The sequence below is a fragment of the Myiozetetes cayanensis genome, unplaced genomic scaffold (genome assembly GCF_022539395.1).
Source record: "Myiozetetes cayanensis isolate MyiCay16 unplaced genomic scaffold, myiCay2020 scf1, whole genome shotgun sequence".
Classification (NCBI taxonomy): Eukaryota; Metazoa; Chordata; class Aves; order Passeriformes; family Tyrannidae; genus Myiozetetes; species Myiozetetes cayanensis.
In genome coordinates this window covers 134606423-134621433 of record NW_026086604.1, presented here as the reverse complement: position 1 = coordinate 134621433, position 15011 = coordinate 134606423, and the positions used below count along the sequence as shown (strand labels likewise).

Sequence of the window (15011 nt, the reverse complement as noted above, 5' to 3'; positions counted from 1 at the left end):
ATATTTCTGTGAACTTCATCACCTTCACTAAATGCAGTGGACTTTTTCCCAGTACAAATGCACTGTAGATGAAGGCTTGGATTGTGATCAATTCACAAACCTCTAAATACTGAAGATACAGAAGTCTCTTCCCAGCCTTGGGGCCACCCTGAGCCCTATGGGCAGGAGTGTAACTTTGTAAGAGAAGGGAGGACAGGCCACGAGAAGGCTACTGGCAGGAGGAGACTCATAAAAAATTCCCAATATTAGGAAGGCATCTTTGAACTTTGTAGAAATTGAAAACAGAGCTAGAATATTGCCAGTATAAACGACAGTTCACAGATGTGCTATATGAAGTGAGAACTGCATTTATACACTTAAAAAAATTTAATCTCTTTGTTATTCATGTATTACACAAACTGATGTGCCCATACTGGTTAGTGTAATACATAAATGCAGGCAGAGATTTAGGAGTGAAGAGTCAGAGATATATTTCACTGGGTTTTGAGTCAATGACATTGCATTAATTAATGTTGCTCCTTATTCCACACTAGTTAAAAAAGATTCACTATTGTAATTTTTTTTTCTATTAGAAAACAGAACTATTCAAAGTGCCTTAAAAAGAAAATACAGATTTGAATGGTTTACTATGAGGAAGAAAATTAAGCCCATGCGCTTAAAGGCATTCACTGGAATATGGCCAATAAGACTTCACTGAGAAGTCTCATGGCACTGCTAAAACTGCACTAGGGAACATAAGAAGAATGTAGTGTTGATAGCTCAGTTGCCTGAAGGCTTTTTACAGACTGAAGGGAATTCAGTGGTCAGGAACCAAATTGGTTTAGGGATAAACTGGGAAGAAATACAGAAGTCTGTGCACAGAAGGGCAAATGCAATTACAATTTCTAAACAAACTCTGAATATGAAATGGCTTTATCTGTGTATACAGTCAAAGATATACGACTGCTGTTATGTTTTCTTGTCTTGGGATAAGACAAGGAATTACTTCAATTGCTTGAGAGGCTCTTGAAAGAGCCAGGATGAAGGAAAAACAGAAAAAATATAATTGTAAGAGCAAAGAAAATTTTCCTAACCATAAATATTAAACTTCGGTTTAATATTCCTGTGATGATGCTGAAAATTTTGTTGCCTGCGTAATTGCAATGGTGAACATAGAAAAATATAAAGGTCAAAGAGAAGAAAAGGTTTGCCAAAATAAACCTGATTAGACAGAACTACTGAGAGATGATTCAACTGGGCTAACAGGGAAGGACACGAAATGTGACCCCTTTGAGGATACCCAGACAACAGACTTTTCAGCCATGCAAGGAAGTGAGCTTGAACATCACCTTTCAAAACACAGCCGTGTAAGAGTTACACTGGTCTGAAGTCTTATGGTGAGAGAACCAGGGTAACAAAGGGTGGAGAGGGGCATATGGCCTGACAGCAGTCTTGAAGGAAAACCAAGGCTTGGAAAAGCTGGCAGGTCCAGAGTTTCAGCACTGCTCTGTGCCGGCCAGAGAGAGGAGGACATGCAGGTGGAAAACAGGTTGTCATTTGGTTTCCTGGCTTTCTCCTCCCTCCCCTCATGCACTGCAAAAGGGTGCATTGGAAGACTACAAATACATCCCAGATAGAGAGAAGCCTAATTTCTTTCTGAAAAGAAATGTGGCTGAAATTCAGTGGTGAAGGAGAGAGTATAGAATATTAGCCAATATTAGTGACAAAAGCATATTATTCATCAGAAAAAAAAAAAAAGTGATTCTCAGCCAGGATGATTTTCTCTTTATCTAAAATTTCAAATACTCCTAGGTATAGGGTTGTTTGCCTGATAGTCATTTTTTTGTAGTTAGCTTTTCAGGGTAAAAACAGAGCGTAAATGTATTACACATGCAAGAATGAATGGACCTTTTGGAAAAAGAAGGAATTAGAATAATTAAAAATACGATGATGATGAAAAGTATGGCATTGTTATCTTAAGTGACCAGTGCTTCAATATACAGATGCTTCTGTTTTTATAGCTTGCAAAATTACTTGTTCATCATCTGGTATGGCTGAAGCTGTCAGGAAGAACCATCCTAATGCCATGAGCCCCAAAGGGCACAGCTGGTTCTTCAGATTGCTGTTACTCTTTATGTAAATCCAGAGTGGTATGAGCTTTGTGGGCGTAGCTTATCAGAACCAGTTCCCAAATGGTGAGCAAGATGAGCCACCCTGCAGCTGAATCCCCTCCAAGGCCTGTAGGTTTAGTTGCTGGCAGGCTAGTGTCCAGAAGTCCTGGACTCCCAGCCTCACCCCATCATCTTTTCACCAGCAAAAGGGGTGAACACACTTTCCTCTTCACCTCTCTTGGGCTTTCAACAATGTGGAATCCCTGGATGTGTAGGCTGGGATACTTCTCTCTTAACGTGAATCATCTAAAAATGTGTGGCTGGTCCAGGCTCCCTCAATAGTGAGGAAGAAAAGGTCCCTCCAGAAGGCACTGCATCTTGGAGGCTTTAGCACCCATTTTAGACTTAGATGAGTTGTCTTCTGCAGATCTTGCTCTTTTTTTATTGGCTATAAAAAGTGTATACACTAACTCAGATTAAATGTTTACACTTGGGGTGATTAACGTTAAGTGACATGAATTTTATATTTATTATGTAATTGTAAGCTACTGCTTCTCCTTCCATTACCTACAGAAGGAGTATACCGTGTCTTCTCCCAATTTTAAATACACTGTAATGCAATATATATTTGTTATTGTTTTCTTTAGCTCCTGCTATTCAGTTTTTAAAGTTATTTGTTAATATCAGGAGAGAAATGAGGATAATAATAACACTTTTGAACATACTAGTATTTACATCTTTGGTATTTTTGAAACATATATCATGCTGCTTTTCTAACCCAGCAAGACTCACTTGTTTGGTTTTTTTTTGTTGTGGATAGTTTTGCAGAATTATGTGTGGTAAGAAATGTTGCACTGAGTTCTGGATGATCCTGTGGCAGTGTAAAAGCCATGAGATATTGACCAGATGAAGGATTAGACCCAAGTGATGAATTTTCCCTTTGGGACAGACTGCCCTAGAGCACTACTTTTCTGGAAAATGGTTTTACTTTTATTTGAATGGTGATACTTGAATTAAGCTGTTCCTCAAATAAGAACAAATTTTCTCTGTTTCGCCCTGGCTTCAAATACCATCAAAAATACTTTTCTAGTTATTATGCAATATGTAATGCAAAGAAAAAACGCGTGCACCCTTCAGTTTGATTTTTATTTTCCTCAGGTAGAAACAAAACTAATTCCTGTTTACTCTGTATACTCATAAGCATAACTTACAGCTTTGCAATCCATGCTGCCAAATAGAAAACATGATCTCCAGGCTCCTCAGATCTTTCTCTGGAAGCCACACCACACACAACACCCCTTGGACTGCTTCTGGTAGGTGACAGTTCTGCAAACTGTCTCCTAAGTTGCCTGGCCAGAGGGCAACACTATGTGCCATGGAAGTGGTAGGACTAGAGATCACATTTTTGTTCCTTCTACAGAGAAACCAAACCAAAATCTTCTACACCCTGTGTAAAATGGAGGTCTATTAAGTTATATGTTTTGCGACAGAAGTCACTTTTTAATTTCCTTCTGCATCAGCACAAAGACGCTCCGTAACAGCTTTCAGAAAACTGTTCAGGCAAAATCTTTGCCAAAGATTCTCCCACAGACAGTGGTGTAGTTTGATGCATTATTTGCAACTAACAGGGTTTATCCACAAGGGGAAATCAGCATGCAAGAAGCTGAAGAGTTTATTTATTGCTAACTGCCTCCTGCGACCAAGTTGCTGTGTGGATACTCAGTGCACTGTTCCCGGGAGGGTGCTCCCCTACCTCCACAGACAAGCCACCTCTCCCAGAGGATGAGGTCTCTCCAGGCATGTCCAGCTGTCTGTGACACTGATACCTGAACAGCAAACAGACCCTCCCTTCAGTTGTAGATGCCAGAGCTGCACTCCTAGTGAAGCCTCCAGCAGTAGCTAGATGGCAAGAGCAGCGCAGATGGGGAAATACCAGGGGCAAGGAGATCCTCTTCTGTGTCCTCTTGGGTCTCTAACTGGATGAAGAGCTTATTGTCAGATGAGACTCAACTACCTGCCAGCTTCTACTCTGCATTTTCTTTTCCAAACATGATAGGAATTATATTACTATTTCCTGAGCACCTGACAAGATGTTCCTTCTTAGGGGGTTAGTAGAGGAGTTGGAAAGGAAGAAAGCTGATGTGAACTACATGGGCACAGTCTTGCTAGTTTGGAGAACAGAGGAAATAAAAAATTTTCAATGTCTTTCCAACTACGCCTAGCCTTTTTTTCATTCTCCAAACTGTGGATTGAGCCCATATAGCCCCTAATTAATCATCATGTCCACAAAAATGCTACAAGTCTCTTTAAGCTACTTTCCTACTATCAATTAAAAAGGCCAAAGGCTGTTTTGTAACCTGAACCCACATAGTTCTTTACAGGTAAACTTTTCCCCTCTGCACCCTTTTCCTCCTCAGGGCAGGGTGACTGTCCTTTTGCTCATTAGGTGTAATCCCTGCTCCATACTATTCACAGCTGGATACTGTGTAAGACAGTGCTAGTTGGGCAGATCAAAATCACAACAGTTAATGGGTTAAAATTCAACAGGCCTTGCCTTATAGACAAATGAAACAACTAAAATATTCCAAGAAGGCAGCTCTCCCTTTCAGCCCCTTTTCCATGCTGAGAAAGGAATGTGTTCCTCTGAATAATTAGAGTAGCCTAGAGCTGATATGCTGGGGCACAGGAGGACACTTTCATTTTAGATTTTTCATTGTGTTTGAAACGATAGACTGAAATAGGTTTTTACAACTGGCATCCATCACTTTTTCCCCTCTGAGTCAAGGTCTCTTGTATCATGTGCAGTCCAGAGCAGCTGCCCTGAAGGACATCACTGCTCTTGCCCCAGTGCAGATGAAGGAAGACTGATGATGCCCTAATGAATACAGAGGACTGAATTAAATCCTGAGCGCAAGTGCATCTCAGTGAAATTAAACTTGTGCAAGACGGACCCAAGTAGATGCAGTGTGCTTCACCATCACTGGTGAAACAGAAACACAGGCAGAGCAAGAGGCAAGTCACAGCATGGGGAAGATCTGCTTACTGGGAACAAGCATAGCTGGAACAGTCACATAACCTATTTTAGGCCTTGAATGTAGGTTGTGTATGTCAGGAGGCTCTTTATGGTCAGTGCACAGAAGTAGGTGAATCCCTCCCAAATGTAATTCAGAACATCTAAATTAAGGAATATTTAGGTTCCTAATTTGGATGCTCTGAGTTTCTCTCCAGAGGTGCCTCTATTCACTGGCTGTGCAGAGAGTGAGGCTCCTAATTTAGGAACATGATGCACTCTTAAATTAGCGAGGCAATTACTTAAGAACTGCGAATTACTCCTCCCTTCCCTTTTCCCCCACTGGCAGCTGAACATACCATAGCACCAGATTGAGGCCCGATTCTGATTACAACAGTATTGGTGGCAAATGTGACACAGCTTCATTCATTTACAGTGATGGAAGCTCTAGACTGGTAGTAATGAAAACAGAGTTCTGTCTGAGATGCTGGAATTCCTGGCTGAAAATTGCTGATATTGAAACCTTTGCACCTGACTGAAAAATTCAAGACCAAAATTCCCAAGTTTCTAAACACATACACCACCTTTAAGCCATGTTTACTATCATGCCACTCGTGCAGAGCATGGGGAAATCAGTAAGAATCTGCTGCTCCTGCTGGATCCCTACAAATCTATGGGCCCTGATGAGATTCACCTGAAAATCCTCAAAGAACTAGTTGGTATCATCGCAAATCCTCCCTTGATGATTTTTGAGCAGTCTTGGGAATCTGGAGAGGTCCCAGCTGACTGGAAGCTGGCAAACATCCCAATATTCAAGTAGGGCAAGAAGGAGGACCCTGGAAACTACAGGCCTGTCAGTTTCATTTCAGTGCCCATTAAAATAATGGAAAAGATTATTCTGGGAAGAAAAATGTCTGTAGGACAACACACTTAGTGGTCACAGCCAACATGGCTTCATGAGGGGGAAGTTATGCTTATCAAACCTGACTTCTTTCTATGACACAGTAATCCACCCAGCTGATCATGAGGAGCCAGAAGATATAACATTTTTGGACTGCAGCAAAGCTTTTGATACTGTCTCTGACAGGATCCTTCTGGACAAAATGTCCAGCACACAGTTGGATAACCGTGTTACGTGATGAGTGAGCAACCTGCTCACAGGTTGGGCACATGGAGTTATAGTGAACGGGGTAACATCAGGATGGTGTCCAGTCACTAGTGGGGTTCTGCAAAACTCCATCTTAGGCCCAGTTCTTTTCAATGTCTTCCTTAATAACTTGGATACAGAACTCCAAGGAATTCTAAGTTTGCTAATGACATTAAATTGGGAGGAGCTGTTGACTCCCTTGAGGGCAGAGAGGCCCTTCAGAGAGACCTCAGCAAATCAGAGAGATGGGCAGTTATCAACAATATGAAGTTTAACAAGGGCAAGTACTGGATTCTACATGTGAGACAGGGCAATTCTGGTTATGTAAATAGACTGGGGAAAGAGAGGCTGGAAAGCAGTGAGACAGAAAGGGACCTGGGGGTCCTGGATGATGGCAAACTGATTATGAGTCAACAATGCCCTCACAGCCTGGAGGGCCAACTGTGTCTGGGGAGCATCAGGTAAAGCATCGCCAGCCATGTGAGGCAGGTGAGCACTCTGCTCTGCACTGGTGCAGCCTCACCTTGAATATTATGCTCGGTTTTGATACAACAATATAAAAAAGACATTAGGCTAATAGAGACTGTCCAAAGGAAGGCAACAAAGATGGTAAAGGACCGTGACAGTATGGAGAGCATCTGAGATCACTTGGTCTGTTCAGCCCAGAGGAGACGGAGGGGAGACCTCACTGTGGTCTACAACAGTAGACAGGCAGGTACTGATCTTTTCTCTGTAGTGACCAGTGACAAGATTTGAGGAAATGGCCTAAAGCTGAGTCAGGGGAGGTTTAGGTTTGATATCAGGATAAGGTTTTTCACCCAGAGGGTGACTGGGCACTGGAACAGGCTCCCCAGGGAAGTGGTCACAGCACCAAGCCTGTCCGAGTTCAAGAAGCATTTGGACAATGCTCTCAAGCCCCTGATGTGATTCTTGGGGTGTCCTGTGCGGGGCCTGGAGTTAGACTCGGTGATCCTGATGGATCCCTTACAACTCAGCATATTCTGTGATTCCTTAATTCTACAGTCTGCTTGTTCCATGGCCACTGTCTTACAAGAGCATCCAACTGAGGCAGAGAGAAACCACAATGAGGCTGAGGAGTCTAAAAGTGAGCAGAAGATCAACATGATGTGATAAATGAGACAGATGAAATTTCCGTATCTTAGTATCTTTTCAGATCCTTCCTATCTTAAAAAGGATTGTACTTCCAGGCCTCTGGAATTCCTGTAACAGCTTCTGCTGTTGTGAGGGTTAAACCATAATCCCATATCCTCTGGGAAATTAAGGGTTAAAGGCTCCTGTCTTCACATAGTATGGTTTCTTAACCTCTCGAGAAGATGTGCCATTACATACTCCATAGACAAAAACTGAAATTTCAAGATACTTTTAAATGTAATGGATTTCAGATGCTGTCCTATGGATTCTCTAGTATATTTGATCTTTGAATGTTTAATTTGCTGAGGGAACTGCTTCTTCCCTGGCATGAAAACACAATTATTAAAACTCACTTCATTATTTTGAGACTGATATCACAATTTAGGTCATTGTTTAACATTCCATCTATGAATACAGTGAAATTCTCCAATGATTAATAGGATTTGTTACTTTAAATAATCATGCTGAACCTTATTTGCAAGACTTATTGGGCTTGTAACTTCCACATGAATAATGAATGTACCTCTAGTGGGACAGCCAGCTTTGGAAAGTTGCTACTCATTTGCTGACTGCCCTTCTCTTCAACTGCTGTGGGGACAATTATTCTGCAATGTGGAGCCCACAGTTGTGTATCACATTTCATCCCTATTGCTGGACTTTTCTTATCAATTTTTAGGATATCTTGCTCTTCACACTTGCATAGAATGAAACATGTTCTATGATAAGTCAAAAAATGTGCTGAGACTCAGCCACGAATGAGTTCTGGATGAGCCCACACAGCTGGAGAGAAATTTAGAAGGGGACCACGAAGTTTGAAAACAGCTCATAGTCCCTCTTGGGGACAACCTTTCCTCTTCCCTTTCCTCCCGCACTTGCGTTTTCCACTTTAAGCTGCAAGGACTTTTACATGGTCATAGAGCCAAAATATTCACCCCCACCCCAGTTGTTCAAAGAGCAAAGAACTCTGTGTTTCTCCCACTAGGACCACTCTGGTTTCTCCCGTGCCCACCTCCCCTCACTTCTGGCACTGCCAGATCGTGGTGGTGCCTGTGAATGAACCCTCGTGGGCTGAAGTGTTTGCCCACAGGCAGAAACCCGCAGCAAAGCCCAGCTGCCCACCAAATACTGCAGCTGCTCTGCTGCACACACACACAGCACTACCATAGTGATGTCCTCATGTATGTTATCACCCTCCCATTAAATACCAGCAGGAGTGGTTTCAGCTGGAAACATTTTGACTCAAAGGGATTTTCTGTTCCCCCAGAGCGACCTAACAGTGTATATTCACGGCAGAAAGTGCTGAAGCCCAATAATGAGTTCTCATCATTTGATGTGGTTCTTGCCACTCTCATCAACATTTATAAGGACACAAGTGAGAACAAAAAAATGGCAGTGGTTTGTAGAGCCTGCTCTCCCTGGATTTTAGCCACAGATAAGTGCACAGATCATCCCTCTATATATCAAAAAGCTGTCCCCTTCCCACTTTTTTATTCCCAGTGAAAGAATAACAGAAATGAAGACAGTTGGCTACAAATTCCTGTTCATCTATTTTCTTCATCATAAATTCATACAAGCAGATGTAACAGATATGAAAAAACAGAAACACATACATGTTCTGATGTGAAGGCAACCAGTCTGGGAATAGCTGCCATTCCTTTTTCTTTAACTTCTGGGAACATCTTGAAACGTGCAATCAACATAGCATACATGTTAGATATGGCACCACCTGGAGTCCACAGTAATATACTGTTACTTTTTCTATGCATTGTAATATCATTTCAGAAAAAATGACAAGTCTTGCTACAGTTTATCTAACTCTCATGCTAATGTTTCTGCCTCACAGCAGAACCATGGATTCTTCTTCCTGATGCTGCTCACAGCTGGGCTGTGTAGTAATAGGATCTACTACACCCAAATAACAGATTATACAAAAAGTACTATGGCAAAAAATGACTGGGGCTTCCATTCATCCTCATTCTTGTTACCATCTCTCCTCTTGTCCCCAGTGTTAGCTTCCCATACCCCATCAACACATTACCCCACTCTATTCCACCTCCCAGGCAGGTGCCACCACAAGGCAACATCCTAAGGGACTTTCAAGCGCAATCTAATCTGTGCTCTCCCCTCCCAAATCAGAGTGGTGTTTAATGCCCCACCCAGTAACTCCCAACAGACACTATCTTCTGGATAACAGGAGTTGGGGGAAGGAAAAGAAAAAGGGTCATTCTAACACGTATTTTTCATTTTATATGTCCTGAAATGGGAGCAAGGGGAAAAGGTCAAATGTCCCTAATGCTTGCATTAAAATCACTGGCATACACTGACTTAAAAATGCCCATTTTGAGATGGATATTTTACCCATTTCAAGGTGACAGCTCTGCAGTGGTCTGTTCCCATATTTCAACCGTCAACGTATAAATTATAAACGAGCACTTAATTTTTCCTTTTTGAGATTTTTACTAACTGACTCTGTGTCTACAGTGGAACAATGTTTGGTTTTACATTAATGCTGCATGAGCACTATGGGAATATAATGTACCTGAGGCACAGGCTGAGTAGTTTTACGTATGTATGCACACAAGCACACACACACACACAGACATGTGTACATGAAATCCATCAGGTTCATCCTGTATATATATGTATATACAGAGATTGATTACATATTGATGTTTATGCATACATATTTATATAAAGCAAAGGTTCGAAATGAACAGGTCGAAATGCTGCTAAGATAGAGTTCAACTAATGCAACATTCATCAATCCGAAAATGGAGTGAAGAGCACAAGATGTATACCTCCAGAGGATGGTTCAGCTGAACATTTGGTAGCTGAATTGCAGTAGGCGAGATGACCTGCCCTGCAGACACATCCACCCCTCTCCCATGAATATGTGGGAGCTGCTATAACCAGCCCATGGTAGACACCCAGTGCTTGGACAGCCAAAGTGAGAAAAGCTAAAATCCACCCTTTAAGCAGATGAAGGAAGCACTGCTGGGTATCTGTGCTGGCAAATTTCACATTGTTTTGACTCTTGTAAGATTTGTTTTTATCTCACTGGAGATACATACACTGTTCCACAGCCCACAGAAACTGTGCCCTTCATTTCTAATCAGTATCCTAGCTCTGCTCTTGCAGTGAGGCTGCCTCTGCTCTGAGCTTTCCCTGACCTCACTGGCCCTCCTGTGAATCCAAGGGAAAATGCCACCAAAAGATGGCATCGCTGGCAGAGGGGTCAGTACAGAATTGGGGGTTTTCTTCCCTTTTCAACCAACTTGAGAGATGTAACATACTTCTACCCTTCTTTTCAGAAATTACAAAATGGGAAATGGAGGGATTAGGACAAAGTGCTCAGGTCCCTGTCTCTAAAAAATGCAGATGTCAAGTTGATGACTTGTGTGACTGAACTAATGGGCCCAAGTTGAAGTAATTTGGCCTATCTTGTCCAAAGTCATTGGCTCGGTGTCAAAAGAATCAAGACTGAAGTGTTAAATTTCTTCACTACCAGGCTTTCCTATTATCATTACCTAGTTGTTTAACCTTAAGCTTCTTAATAAGCCTGCATTCTGCCTTTAATTTTGGAGCTGTGTTTACATCCACAGTTAAGTGCAGGCAACAAAACACCTCCAGAATTTGAAGAAAATAATCAGGCCTTTATGCTTTGCATGTATTGATACTGTTTATTTCATTCCAGAGAATGCAGAGAGCAAGAACATTTGCTTTGCAACAGAAAGGTCTTCAGCTGAAGCCATGACAGCTTGAAGCAAGAAGACAACATAGAGATGATTTCGATTATTGCCTAAAAAAGCAGAACCTGCACACTGAGTATTTCTGCCTTAAGAGAGTGAATTAGAAAGATGCACTTTGCACAAAACAGAAATTGCAGAGGAAGAAAAGGTGAGAGGGGGCAGCCCTGCAAATGGCCAATGCAGGTGCACGCCTGACAGAGAGCTCATCCCCACGCCGGTGTCAGCACAAGGAAGTGAGAACTGGCACCTGACACACCAGCAACACCCTGGCCCCAGGTCAGGTATGGATCTGTCGCAGTCCCAGCAAGGCCTGTAGTTCCTCCTGAGGCCCTGACACCTTTCCTGACTCAAAGGATCTCTAGCTGAGTTTGCCAGATGCAGGTAGATCTGCGACATGCACTGAGCCTTTCACCTCCGTCTGCTGCCATGACCAGCCTGTGCCCATGAGGGCTGGCTGGGCAGCATTGCTATTGCTCTTCTCTTTTCTTTCAGGTCCCTGACCAGCCCTGTGGGGTTACTGCATCTCAAGCCTGCAAGGTAAGGAACTAAAACCAGAGGTACTGAGTCAGGTCAGGGACTGTTCAGTAACCAACCACTGTTCAGTTTCCAAAAGCTTTGACTTAGGTCCTGAGCATGTGATACACATTTAGATGCCTGATATGATGGGGGCCAAGGTTTTCAGGGGGATCTCTAAGCGCTACAGTAAAAGCTGTCAGAGCTTTTGCTCTCAGCACTCTTTAAATAAGAACTCATTCAAAAAGCAATGTCAATTCTTCTCATCTGTGGAAAGAGCAAGAACAAAAACCCCACACCACTTTCCACATGTGCACTCAGATGTGAGAAGCTGATGATGAGCCTTGCCTGACCTTCACGGCCTCCGAGAGCTGAACATCCTGTGCTGTTATCAGTGAGGCCTTTCCTTTGCTCAACAGTGCACTCTTTCCTTCTTCATTAGGTCAATGGACTTTCTTTTCAGAAAGGCTCCTTCAGCAACAGCTATCAGTCTGTTCTCTTTTGACAAGCCAAGACGTTATGCCCAATGTAAATTCTTTCAATATTTTGCAATTTTGTCAGGTAGACAGGTAAAAATTTTAGCAATGAAATTCCAGAGTAAGAGAGGAGGTGATGAAGAATATAAATCAAAAGACTAAGTGGAATAATTAAAAAAATAAAAAAGTCTTAACAATGTAGTGTTTGTGAGTCAATGATTTCTCGACACTAATTTTTTTGCCTTATTGACTTGACCAGAAAGAACCAGGTTTCTAAGCCTTTAAGCACTCACATTAACAAGCTACCCAAATACCCCAGTGAGCAAAACAGGCCAGTTTACATGGAAAGTTGACAGCATACTCTGCTGTTGGCAGGGTCTTATTGACTCCATTAAAATTACTGGAAGGGATGCTACCTCTTTTCCTGTTTCCTTCAATTTCCCTGTGGTGAGGGACAGCTTTGTTGTGTTTCTTCCCTCCATTATTAACACAATAGTCTTTCTATTTCATGTAATCCATAAGAAGTGGGGGCAAAGTGAAACTGCAAGGCAAATGTCTCTTCTGATTATGTTTCCCATGTGCCATTACGGCTGCTCATCATGGAGTGCAATTTGCTCAGACAGACCCTCATAATCACATCCCTGAAATTCATAAACATGCAATACTTTATCTCAAAGAGGCCACTGGTGGTTACTAGCAAGTGTCCTCTCAAACATGCATATTTAATTATATTTACTCTTTAGCTATAAGGGACATCATATACCGTACTCTGAAAAATAAAGAAAGCTTGAAACGTTATGTACCAGGTGAAAATATCCCATCGCCACAGCCCCCTGGCCAGCCAACCATCTCTCTCATTTTCCTTAGTGTGACATATTCCAAAAGTACAAACACTGGAGCAATTTCATAGGTGAACCTGAAACGTAGTAATGTCCATATTTAATGCTTTCATCTATAACAGTAATACATCTATTTGCAATATTACATTACATTGTAGACACAATATACTCTATCTGGCACTGGGTAGAGTTCTGTTTGACAATACTTTCCACAGGCTTCCTTCGGATTTGACATCAAATGTCTAGAAGGAGAAATGCAGACAGTGCTTGAGAATCCATTTCCACCCTCTTCAGTGAAAAAAATCTTGCCCACCTCTTCCAGGCTCAAGGCTTTGCCCTGTATTCAAGAGACAGTGGGCAGAGCCAGCCCTTCGCCTTGCATAAACCTGTGTGCACATCTAAAGCACACGTGTCCTCAGTCCTATTCATAATGACAAGACAGTGCATAAGCTAACCAAGGACACAAAAATGCTTCCTAGTACCAAAGTGAAAAAGCTCCACACTTTAAATTCTGTATCCTTCTTAGAGAAAGCAATGGCTCTCCGTGTTCCGAGTATGGATTGTACACAACCCCTCTACATGAATGCAACTGTTCACTTAGCACACCCTTCATTTTACATATTTATGCATGCAAAACGCTTATCTATATATATCTTTTGCGTATCTTTCTGGGTAGCAAAACCAACATCATATTAGTATGATGAAATTTTATAGAAGACAGCCTACAAGACAAAGTTGAAAGTCTTGTATAAATGACTGTAGTAACCATCTAAAAAGCAGATTGATTTTTTCCCCAGCAGTCTTAACATAACAGTATTCTTTCATTCAGATACAGGAACTAATATTTTAAACTGTAAAATTATATTAAATATTATTATGGCAAAAAAAATCCGCTACTTACATATTAGTATTTGCTGCTGATGTCAGCCAGTCTGCTGCCAATCCAACCATGTCCAATCCAGTTGAAAGTTGATTAAAATATCTAGGGTGCCCTGCACAAGACGGAAAATGTTATCAAAAGGCTGATGACTCTGAATGAAACTATTCAGTGCTGAACATTGTATTTACCTCCGGATTTCTATGGAGAAGGAAGCACTTTCAAGGTATAAAACAAAGCAAATAGCAGTAAATACATTTCTTGGAAAAGGCAGGATGATTTCTCTTCTTTCTCATTCCAAACTCAGTAAAATCAGAGTAATTACACTGAACACAGAATAATGAATTCCAACATTCCCTATTATCCTTTCAATATGCCTTGAAAATTAGCACATTGCTGCCTCACAAAAATAGCTGTTTGCTCCCGTTAGTGTGTCACATGTTGTCACTGGATATGGTTTTGCCTGACTAGGTTTGAAAGGCACACACGAGACACCATCTGAAGAGCTTGCCAGTACATATAACATCAGTGATGAATGGCTAATGATTGTAATAGACAGGGTGAAATGAGAAAATGGAGTATTTTGGTGACTGCTTTGCACATGACTCAATGGCTGATGATTGTATGAAGATGGCAGGGAAGGTGGTGGTCCTTGTCATTTCTTCCCTGTCAGAATGGAATTACAAATAGCCTGGCTACTTGCAATTGTGATTTTGAACAAACCCCATGAAAACCAGCACTGCTGCCCCAGCAGACTGATGCACAAGAATATATTCTTGTGAATATAGAGTCCACGTACCTGGTTAATCTAACTGGCTCCCAATTTTTTCTCTAAAATCCTGCTAGAGATTTTTCTTAAAAATATGCCCAGAGTCATTAAACCCAGAAACCATTAAAACTCTATTTTTACTGGTCACTTCCCGCAAGCCCCTGATAAGTGGTATAATTACTGGTACAAATTATAGATGGTTCACAATTACTTAAATGCCATCTGACTCAAAGGAAGGCAGCCTCTGCTTGGAAAACACCTGTCCTGACCCTTAGATGACGAACTGTTATTGCCATCAGAGAAAACAAAAGATAGAGCACGATGACTGAGGAAATGCAGACCCAGCAGTGAGAGAAAACTTATCTTCAGTCTCCTGTGGCCCCTTATCA

The 15011-nt window shown here is 41.7% G+C and overlaps 1 protein-coding gene across 1 annotated transcript in view; it reads right to left on the bottom strand.

Annotated features, from left to right (window-relative positions):
* GAD2 (glutamate decarboxylase 2) overlaps window positions 1-15011 on the bottom strand; it is a 41525-nt gene that overhangs the window by 20600 nt on the left and 5914 nt on the right. The window contains exons 5-7 of the mRNA XM_050311246.1: window positions 13878-13968; window positions 12941-13053; window positions 9010-9125 (exon numbers count right to left, since the gene is read on the bottom strand). Of these exons, the coding sequence (XP_050167203.1) occupies window positions 9010-9125; window positions 12941-13053; window positions 13878-13968 (320 nt within the window). The remainder of the gene's footprint in view (window positions 1-9009; window positions 9126-12940; window positions 13054-13877; window positions 13969-15011) is intronic.